This window comes from Poecilia latipinna, unplaced genomic scaffold, assembly GCF_001443285.1.
Source record: "Poecilia latipinna isolate Pla-1442-1.1 unplaced genomic scaffold, P_latipinna-1.0 Scaffold2427, whole genome shotgun sequence".
Classification (NCBI taxonomy): domain Eukaryota; kingdom Metazoa; phylum Chordata; class Actinopteri; order Cyprinodontiformes; family Poeciliidae; genus Poecilia; species Poecilia latipinna.
In genome coordinates this window covers 77,710-88,847 of record NW_015115043.1, presented here as the reverse complement: position 1 = coordinate 88,847, position 11,138 = coordinate 77,710, and the positions used below count along the sequence as shown (strand labels likewise).

Below are 11,138 nucleotides of genomic sequence, written 5' to 3'. Positions count from 1 at the left end.
CTAGTCTTCTGATAAATTAGCCCGTTGACTCTGTTAAATGAAGTAAACTGTTAAAACATAGATATGCTACACAGAATATTAGCAACGCAGTTCTGTTAGCATAGGTAGCTAATATGTTGTTCTCTCTAATTTACTGTAAAGTCAACTCATCAATTCCTAAAACGACTTAGACGTTTCAGGAATAGTCGTTTATCGATGTATAAACATAACTTTGTTTCAGAAATCTGAATTCATATAATCTCGTTGCTGTCTTTGTGCCACAGTTTTGCCCGAAAGCCCCAACTTCCCCTACAGACGGTATGACCGCCTCCCTCCCATCAGCCAGTTCTCCATCGAGAGCGACTCGGACCTGTCAGAGACGGCCGAGCTCATCGAGGAGTACGAGGTGTTCGACCCGTCCAGGCCGCGACCCAAAGTCATCCTCGTCATCGGTAAGGGAGCGCTGCCAAAACGCCAACATTCACAGCGTGTTTTCCGTCAGATGAGAAGCAGAAAAGGTGTGTGAGTGTGTGTTGCGTCACAAACGGTCATGGGCGGAAAACCCGGAGACGTCGGAAAATATCTTGGAAAAGTCTAGAATTGTCCCCACAAAGAAATCATAAAAGAAACATTTGAATCTAAACAACATCAATATGAAAAGGCGAAAGAAACAAAGAGCTAAATGAATCCGCCATTCATCAAAGAAAACAAATAAGAATATTTTTTAGGCCCCCCCGCCATCTCTGAAGGAATGGTTCAGTCCAACGTGTAGGAGGAGCAACAGCAGCTGAAGGTGGAGCTAGCTGTGGCTAGGCAGTACAAACACTCTTCAGTAAGGAAAAACTTAAAGCAAAAGACGTGTAACACATTTTATTTACTCTCACTGCTCAACAGGAAGAAACACATTAACAATAAAAATCAGACTGCAGTTCGTTATTTCATTACTTCGGCTGAATCATGATAAACTGCCTTGGAAATCAAAACAAGCATAACTGGTTACATTGCTCTGATAGACTTGAGCTTTTTTGTCAAAGGTAGGAAATATTTGAATCATATTTAGCCCTTTAACTGATATTAATGAGAAGAGTTTGAAACGGGAGGGAGCAGAGGAGAGAAAGAGCAGATAGAAAAACAGAAAATTATGCCTTTATTTCTTACAATCAGTGTAGAGCCTTTATATGGGGTTCCATTTGTGTCAAAAAATAAGTAGAAAAACATGAGGATATTTTTCAATAAAAGCCCTGGTGCTTTAAGTGTTAAGTTTAAGTTATGGTACTTCCCAGATATTTGTTATTTCTATAGGTTCTTAGGCATCCAGGACATGGAAAAATCTATATTTATGAGGAATTTTATTAAATGGAGTTACTCATTAAAACTTGTTTTTATTTAAAGCCTTAAGTGTTTGTAAAGGTGTAGCAGAGATTAGATCAGTGACACTGAACCAAACCAAATATCAAAACATTTCAATATGAGTTTGACTTCTACAATTCTCAAAAATTTGTTTACTGACAAAAACACATGTTTGATGTGCATTACCACTTGATAGTCATTTTTGGTCCTGCAGCTTTAACACATCAAAAAACTTTTTAATCCACCTTTTACATGATGTTTCACTATAACTTTGCCAAGCCCCCCAAAGTTGATCTTAAGAAATTCCCCTGTTCATGGTCCCCCCACCGATAATGAGATAGGATTTTCTCCCTTGCAAACGATGCTCAGTGCTTTCATATTAAAGGATTTAGAAATGCAAAGATGCTGAAGTAGAACTTTGTGGTCTGGATAGGAATCTAAGTCCATTTCCTGGTATCCGAGCTCTCTACGTTTGTATCATCAGAGTTGATCTTGCTTCATGTTCCTCAGTGTGTTTGACACTCCTAATCTGATTTCCTTGGCGTGCCTGCTTTAAGCTGTCAAATAATCTCATTTATCTTGTTAATCATTTCCACAACAACCTACCTTAGCTCAAACGCAGCCTCAAGTCGGTTTATAAAAAATCAAGAAGAAGCAAGAAAACAACTTCGGTCTCTTCTTGAAGCTCTTTTTTTTGAATGGCTCCCTGTGGAGCGGCTGATGGGTGTTTGTCCTCGCAGCACAAAGCCAGTCCCTGTCCGTCGCTTTAAGAGCATGCTGTGCCCCGGTTTTGAAGGGAAAAGCAGCATGGCAGCTGCTGCCACCTCTGCAGAAGATCATGTGAATGTTTTGTGTGTCAGGTTTTGCAGAAAGCTGTTAGCTGTGAGGAGGATGTTAGGATGTGAAGAAGAATTACAAAATGCAAATACAAAGGACCTGTCACAATGACAAATTACCCCAGACGTTACTGCAAAAAATCATAATATTGTTGTTTTGAGACCATTTGCAAGTAGTGAAATGGTAATAATGCAAGAACACGATGTCAAAGATCAACAAACTTTAAGTGGAAGACATCTTACATATCCAAAATAAATAATCAAAACAAATCAAATGGATACTGAAGTCCCGGTAAACATAATTTTCCTGAAGCTTTGTGTCATGTGGTCATAATGACCGCATTGTGACCGCATGACACAATGCGGTAGAAAGAGACACGAGGAAATCAAACAATCATGCAAATGGAAATTAATAGTTTTAATTTATCTCGCTGTTATTTATTGCTTTTTGTGGCTTTCAAACAGACTTTGATTTTCCTACCAACTATAAACAAAACATGCTTGTCTGAATCCCTAAGAGGAAAAATAAAAATAAATACCTTCACAGTCCAGACTCTTGTGAAATTCACAAAATTATCAGATCAACAACATTTTCTGCCATTTTTATTAGTAAAAATGTGCAAAAACACTTAAAGTAAATCCATCTTTTATTTTAAAAACTCTCACTGAAAAAAGACAAACAATAGAAATTTAATCTGAACACAATTCATGTTCCTGTTGAATATTTGCTTTTGCAGAGAGAAGATCTTTTATCATTCATCTCTGAACAATCTCTTTAGACCAAGGGTGTTCAAAGGAGGGCCTGGGGGCCATTTACGGCCCCTGCACTCATTTTGTGCGGCCCGTTCAAACACAATCCATGGAACCTAATCATCTGAATTTTATTTTATTTATGACACACTATAGTCTCAACCTGGAAAAACTCTAGCAGAGATTTCCAGAAACATGGAAATGAAGCAAAACTCTGAAAAAAGAGCATTCAGGTTTCCACAAGGTTTCCCTCGGCATGTAAAATTATCTTACTCAAGTTTCCGTTTTTCTTCATCAACCTTCAGGCAGTTTTACTCAAATGATCAACTTCATAAAGGTCTATCACTGTTTGTTTTGCTGGAATATAATCATTTTATGTTTGCAATTCTGCTTTAGGTTGATAAGAAAATGTTGACACCATTAATCCAAAGATATTCGGTGAGAAAATATGATTTCTTACCAAATGTAGGAGGTTCACACGTACCTGTTTCTTTATGTCCTCCTCCTCCACAAACACACACTTACACACACAGGCCTGATTTCTCTCACCAACACACACTCACCCACACACACACGACAACAAACCTCCCCAAAAACATCAACAGCTCTCTCTCTCTCTCCCTCTGTACTCAGGTGGCCCTGGCAGCGGCAAAGGAACACAGAGCCTGAAAATCGCCGAGCGCTACGGCTTCCAGTACATGTCTGTGGGCGAGCTGCTGAGGAAGAAGATGATCCACAACGCCACCAGCAACAGAAAGTGGAGCCTGATCGCCAAAATCATCACCAACGGCGAGCTGGCGCCGCAGGTAGCCGAGAAACGGGGACAGAGACGTGTTGGCGGGGGGGCGGGTGAGATGGACTAAATATTTTGGGAGAAATAAGCGGCATGTCCAGACACTCGGGTCAGGTTGTTATCACAGCATGAATGCAACGAGGAACTAATTGGCAGAAGGCGCATGACAAGCATGCTGGGGAGAGAGGATGCTTATCTGTCTTATTAGCATCCATCTTTCTAAGGTAATTACTCCGCTTGGAAGAAAATGAGCGCTGACCCCCTCCCGTGGCTGTTTACGCTTTACTCTTTCTAACAGAGTACCTAGCATAATTACAACACAATAACATATCCCCAGTTCAGCGTCTGACATTAACTGGCTTCACCTCAGAGGTTTTTTGTTCTCTACCTGTTATTAAAAACCAACTCAGAGCGACATCTCAAACAACAGAGAGCAGGAACCTTTGATAAAAACAGCTGCAGCCAAGATTAAACCGGCAAATGCTCAGCAAAACTGACAGGCAGCACAAGAGACATTTTCTTTATGCTCTAAAGTCTAGTTTTTGGTTTGGAAACTCTTTTTAGATTTCAGTTCATCCTTAAAGCTGCAGTATGGAATTTTTACAAAAATGTTTTTTTGTTAAAACTGCAACCATGTTGTGACAGAATAATATGAGACAGATAAAAAAAATACATCTATTCCAACTGCTAATGCAGTCTAAAGTAATGCACAGCTCCCGGTCAAAAACAGCCAATCAGAGCCAGGAGGTTGGTCTTAGTGCTGTCAATCAACATCACGTTCTTGCTGCTAAATGTGCTAATGGTTGAGAAACAACTTACCGTTACAGGAAAACCATTTTTCAGTGGCTATGCTAGCTTGAGCATTCACAACAAGATATGCTATCAGGAAGAAGCTCTACCATAACAGAGAGAAACACAGGGGGGTGATTGACAGCGCTAAGACCCGCCCCCTGGCTCTGATTAGTTGTTTCTAGTTAGCACAGGGAGAAAGCAGAGGAGTTCAGTTTTTTTCAAAGATTATCTATCTCATACTGTACTTTCACAATAAAGTGACAATTTCAACAAATATGGGAAAAATATATATATATTTATGTTGAAAAAAGTTACATACTGCTGCTCTAAGCTGTCAGACAACTTAAATCCTCACAAGTGGAGTGAAAACTGTGGATAAAACAGCATAGATCACATCAGCAGTTTGACAGTATTTCAGACATTTAAAACAAAAAAAATAATCAGTTATTGATCTCAACTGAAGTGAAATGCTTACATTGTTTTTCAGCCCTAGGTAATACTGAAAACCATCTGAGTGATAAATCGTGTTTGCTCTTATTGTAAAATATTCTACTCCATATATTATAATACCAAACAGGTGGAGTAACTCCACTCATTTTTATTGAAAACATCTCCAGAGGAAGGTTTTTACGACTTTGTGATGTGTTGCCGTCGCTGCAAGGCCGTGACACAGACATAAGCCTTGGACCTTGTCATAAAGAGCCCGTTTTAGCTTGATGGTTCTCATGAATTATCCGCACTAACCGCCTTACTCATCGTTCATCTTCCTTCTCCTGACATGTCTGAGACGTTAGTCGGTTCAGTCGAGATGAGGCAAACAGCAAAGTGGGCCAACCAGCGATCATAAATCAAAAAGTGGCTGCTTGGCGTCGAGTCATACTGTAAGTCTTGGTTTATTTATGAATTAAATTACGAAGCTGCGGCTTTAGTTATTCCTACATTGTTTCTTGTTGTTGCATAAGGAGTTAGCTAAGATTTGAGTGTGCCTTGTATGAAGAAAAATCCACATTTTCTCAGATTACCTCCAGAAATTTCTGCATTATTTGCTTTTTATCTGACAGACCAGCAGAAAAATGTGCTTGCTGGTGAAGTAAACAGAAAATTGAGACACAGATTTCTAATTTTGTTTTGCAGAAATCAGTGAAGTGTGTTGTGCATCTGTTTTCAAACCTATTTACTCCAGTAAGTCTAGATAAAACCCAGTGCAACTAATTAGTTAGTGGAGTCCATCTGTGTGTAGTTTATTCTCAGTATAAATCCAGCTGTTCTGAAAACACCATAGATGTTTTTTAAATGGTTTTTTGCTGAGCAACAGACAGGTCAGAGATGAAGTTATGGGGAAATTTTATTAAACAGAAGCTGTTTAATAAAAACAAAACAAAAACAAAGTGCTTATAAAGCAAGATGGCCGCCCTGGGCGTGATGAAACCCCCCCCCCAAAACATCCAGATTTTCCAAAAATTAAATCTTTACAAACTAAAACCTAAATGAATCAATAAAATCGATTTAATACCCAGCCCTACAGCCTGAACACAAAATTTCTACTCTGAATATGTGGTGGCAGCATCATGCTGCACAGTTAAAACAAACAAACAAAAACATAATTTTTACGGTAAAACACCATCAGCTCTAGTTGCCAGAATCCACCATAAAACTCCAGGTAAAACTGTTTTTTCCTTAACAGTTAAATGTCTTTCTTGTTGTTAATTTGACGATGAAAAATGGTGCTGGAGTCAATATTTTACCACAATAGAAAATGTTTTAAATGTGTTTATCCATAAATAAACATGAAAACAACCTATAAAATTAATGTACAAATGTAAAATATGCAAATTATTGTTTTCACTGATTAGTTTACCGGTACATCAGATCAACAGTTTTAAATAATTTATAGTTCATAGATTTTTCCTGTCACAGTTTTACTGTTAATTACCGTTGAATTACAGATATTTTTGTGGAAATGCGTCAAGATGCTCAAGCTTTACTGAGATTGAGTTATTTTACAAAGATGATTAATGAAAATGTCCTGAAAGGCTTGGAGTTGTTTTTCTAAACAGTGTTGACTAAGGAGGGATGAACGCAAATGAACTTTCCAGATTTTTATTTCTAAATTCTTGGAAAACCATGAATGTTTGTGGTCATAAATGTGAAAAGAGGCGACTTCTACAAGGCACTATTCAGGATCGATTGGAAAAAACTTGAGTTATGTTCATCACATAAACACATTTTTCTAAATGTGATTAGAGCTGTAATAGCGCTGAAGTTGCAAATGATCCAATAAGGCTGAAAGCTCAGATGAAGCAGCACTTCACTCAGCCAGAAGCTGTTTGTCTCTGAACCTTTTTCTCTTACAAATCCCAGCTGTCCTCTGAAAGGAAGCTCTTGGACTGTCGACAGCCAGCTCTAAAATTAAACACAGAAAGCACAATTGCTTTTATTCTCTTAGTCTCTGAAGTATCTGCATCTTCAGCAGAGAACAGGGCAGTTTTAGAACCAGCAGCGCATTATTCTGAGGAGTCGCTTCTCCTCACTCTTCCAGTCTCTCTCAATGAAACCATCTTGATCTTTAGATTAGTTTGAATCCCTGCATGGATGGATGGCAGCTCCCATTCGGAAACTAAACGCCTCGGTTAGTTGGGTTATTTTTAGAGCAGAGCATTGCATCATGCATCTCTGCCATACTGCAAATTACTTTCTGCCCAGAGAGATGCGTTCAAACATGTTGACCTCCTCCAGCCATGGGGAAGTAAGTGATGCTAAGAGAAGTTGACGTCCTCTGGCTTCAGGAGGTCGTCGCTCTGCCGCAGTTACAGCCATTAAAGAAACCATTAGATAAAGATGAAGACATCAGTGGAAAATGCGCAGCTTCAGTCACCTGTTGTCACTTTACTACAACAAACTTTACTGGTTTTCATCAATTAAGTTCATTTGTATAGCACATTTCAGCAACAACTGTCAAGTGCCATCGCTACACATCAAAATGTTGATTGTTTTATTTATAATGAATCAAAAGCGACTCTAAACTTTTTAGTCTACATTTAAAGAATCTCGGTTTTTCAGCTGTTTTGGAGGTTTTTTTAAAGTTTGTTCCAGATTTATGGTGCATATAAGCTGAATGCTGCTTTACCATGTGTGGTTCTGGGGATGCAGAGGAGAACCAGAACCAGAAGACTTGAGAGGTCTGGAAGGTTGCTATGACGACAGCAGATCTTTAATGGATTGTGGTGCTAAGCCGTTAAGTGATTTATAACGGTGCGTTCACACCAGACGCGTTACGCGCGTCAGAAACACCTCAGACGCTTCAAGTTTGATGAGTGTGCACTTTTGGTGCATCCACACACCAAACGCATTTTGAGTGTCAGACGCGCCTGGTTTACGTTCAAAGCTTATGTGGAGCGTCGGACGCATTGGACGCGCTCGACATGTCAAATGCTCAAAACGCTCCAAACGGTTCAAATCGCGCCGCGCTAGACACTCGAAATGAGCTGCAACTGACCGTCGACACGCCTCCACACAGACTATGAAAGGTAACCAGACGCTCGAAACGTGTTTAGTGTGAACGCACCAAAAACTAACAACAGCATTTTAAATTCTACTCTCTGAATCTGAATATTTTTTAAGCACTGTAAATTATTATTTCTTTATAATCTGTTGCTGAAATGGTTCTCTCTAAGGAAAACACCTGCCCTCTCGGTTGTTTTGTATTGATCCAGAAATTAATGACCGCCCTGCAGATATGGCAGAATCTCTTTTATCGCTTTTTATTAAAAATAAAAAAACATCAACAGCTTAGGCACTGGATGAAGGCACTCATGAATCATGTTGCTTTTGTTATTTCTTTCAGGAAACCACAATAACTGAGATCAAACAGAAGATTATGAAGATCCCAGACGCCAACGGCATCGTCATAGACGGCTTCCCGCGAGACGTTGGACAGGCCCTGTCCTTTGAAGACCAGGTGAGTCTCTGTTATTGGACCCATCTGTCCTCGTCTGTCTCTAGGATGATATTCCCACGTTTACTTTTCAATCACTTGCAAGGAAAAATCATCACTGCAGGGTTGTTATCACACATGGATTTCATGGAAGCCGTCTTGCTCTCGACTACAAGACAACATGTTGCTGTGGAAACGTTCAGAAATAACCAGAAAGTCGTACTTGTAAACATGAGCTGTAAGCTTAATAAAATATGCAAATGAGGCAGTCCCAGTCCAGCTTTCTGGCTCAGATGTGAGGACGGCATCATCAGCTGCTCTGTGGGTTGTGTAACCCCACAGGTTATTTAATGCGTTTGATATCAGGAGCTGAGCAACATCACAGCGTCACTGTAAAGGCATTTAGACGCTTTGATATCCACGCAGAAATGCCAATGAAGGTACTTTACAAGTTTAAAGGGGAACAACGGTTCAAAATTCACATTTTGCACGTTTTTTGGGTCTCAACTGTTTTTAAATACAAACAAACATCCAGCCGTTTCTTGGCAGTAAGTTAATGTCTTTTGGTGTCTATTTCAAAAACCTTCTGAATGTAACAAATCAGCAGTTGCTGCCCTTCACCTAGCAACCCCAGCGAAGGCTAGCCGGTTACCTGGCAACCCAAGCAGAGATCCAACACATTTGGTCAGCTGGTTTTTAGGTATTTATTTAGGTTTTCACATTATATCCAAAAATAAAAAATAAAAAATTGCAATTCCAACCAGGAAGAAGGAAGAAAAAAAAAATCCTACCCAACGAGCAACCAACATCCCTGTAAATACTGCCAATTAAAAGGTATGTAGCAAAAAAAAAAAAAAAAAAAAAAAAAAAAAAAAAATTAAGACCATATAAAAACCAATGTCGAGATTTATGGAACCACTACTCAGCCAATAGTTCAAGGGTCTTCTTGTCAGCTTGTTTTTAATTCAACTCAAAAATACTTAACCAAATGAAATTAAATAATTTTACCGTGCTATGCATTGTACAATGGCTGCTGGAAAAGACAAGCATTTTCTTGTTGCTTTACCATCCAGAAATCACTTGCTTCATTCTTGTTGCTTTTCAAAGATGTACAGTTGTATAACTGTGTATATGTTTGCAGCCATTTTCACGTGCGAGTGTAAACATTGAGTCTATGCTCTGCAGTGGTCTGTAGTAGTTTAATTGAATTTAAAGGTCCTAAAACAGCTCATTCTGAAAGGAGCTCAAAAGGAGGTCAGACTAACATTTCATTATCTAAATTTGATTTTGTGTAAAAAATGTACTGAACATGTTCTTATAAACGATAGTCCTATTCTAACATGTTCAAAGACACTTCATAGGTTACAGCTAAAGCCTGTGAGAGTTAAATGATGCATGTGTCAAAAAGTGCATCTGGAGAATTTCTCATAGTTTTTAATGTATATATTTTGGTTACGATACTTGGATTATTTTTGGGAAAGTTTTTGTATAAACTCTTTTAGTTACACAACATTGGCAAAATGGTCTGAAAAGTCGACCATATCCAGCAGCTAAATTATTAGAGGCTGCTACTTACCTTTGAGCAAAGTTAAAGTTACGCCAGCTGATAAAAAAATGTTCTGCTGAACTAAGAATCAAATGGGGACTTTTTAAAAATCAGTTTGACAACTTGTCTTAACCATTAGCACCATTTTCTCAGGTATATAAAGTTTATAAAGGCGTAGAAACTGGAGCAGAGGGTATTGATCCTGAGTTGAAATCCTTGGATTTGAGACCAGCATGTTTTCTCCCCTTCTCTCTTTGCCTGTTTCCTGTCTGACTGCTCTCAGTAACGGCCCTGAGCACCACAAAGATAAAAAAAACAAAAAACACTTTCCTGGCGCTGTAGATAAAGTTCTGCTTGGCTGAGTAAACAGAAAAATCACATTTTCATTTCAGAAATCTCTTATTTGATAAGTGACAGCTCTGATTTACAGGGGAATCATTTAAGTGCTTTAATTTTTGATCCAGTGTTTATTTTTGTTGCTGAGAAACAGGGCACATTTCTGAGAAGGACAACATCCAAATAGTTAATTTGTTTGGGTTTATCTGTCTGTGGCATCAAATTGAGATGTATTTTTCTCCTGTGCAACCTGGAGTTTCATTTATTTATGTGTGAAGTGTGTCGTGCCTTCATCACCACTTTGGCTGTTTCATCACTGCGTGTGCGTCACGTCCCTTATCAGCGCTGGCATGAGTTCACACCAATCCCACTCATTGTGGCAGCAGAGGTAACATATCACCATGTTACCTCTGCTGCTGCTGCTTTCTTATCCTCTTACCAAACTGTCCAATAATTATCAGCTAATGAACAGGTATTCATTTAGCCTTTTCAAGTATCTGACCAGTTATAATCCAAGAGCACACATTTTCAGTCTGAAATCAGGATTTCATGTCTTTCTTCTCAAATCTTGTAATGCTTGTACTCAAAACTTCTCCTCGTGCTCAGACATAGACTCTGCTCAGACTCTCTGCTCACTTACAAAACCTTCTCTGCTTGCTTCTGGAACAAAAATGCACTGTCGCCTGGCAACCTCTCAGCCAATAGAATGAAAGTGCTGTACTGGGTGCATTCGTTTCCTTCTAGCGGGTATGCCTGTGTGGCTACTATCGATTGTAGCAACCTGCGCTAGTCACTGGATGTAGGGAGAAGCTTTGACGTCAG

General features: G+C 39.1%; 1 protein-coding gene across 1 annotated transcript in view; it reads left to right on the top strand.

Annotated features, from left to right (window-relative positions):
- Positions 1 to 244: 244 nt before the first annotated feature.
- LOC106937734 (adenylate kinase isoenzyme 5) overlaps positions 245 to 11,138 on the top strand; it is a gene marked incomplete at its 5' end in the record, with an annotated part of 82,111 nt that continues 71,217 nt past the window's right edge. Inside the window, 3 exons of the mRNA XM_015019391.1 lie at positions 245 to 431; positions 3,549 to 3,721; positions 8,345 to 8,458. Of these exons, the coding sequence (XP_014874877.1) occupies positions 245 to 431; positions 3,549 to 3,721; positions 8,345 to 8,458 (474 nt within the window). The remainder of the gene's footprint in view (positions 432 to 3,548; positions 3,722 to 8,344; positions 8,459 to 11,138) is intronic.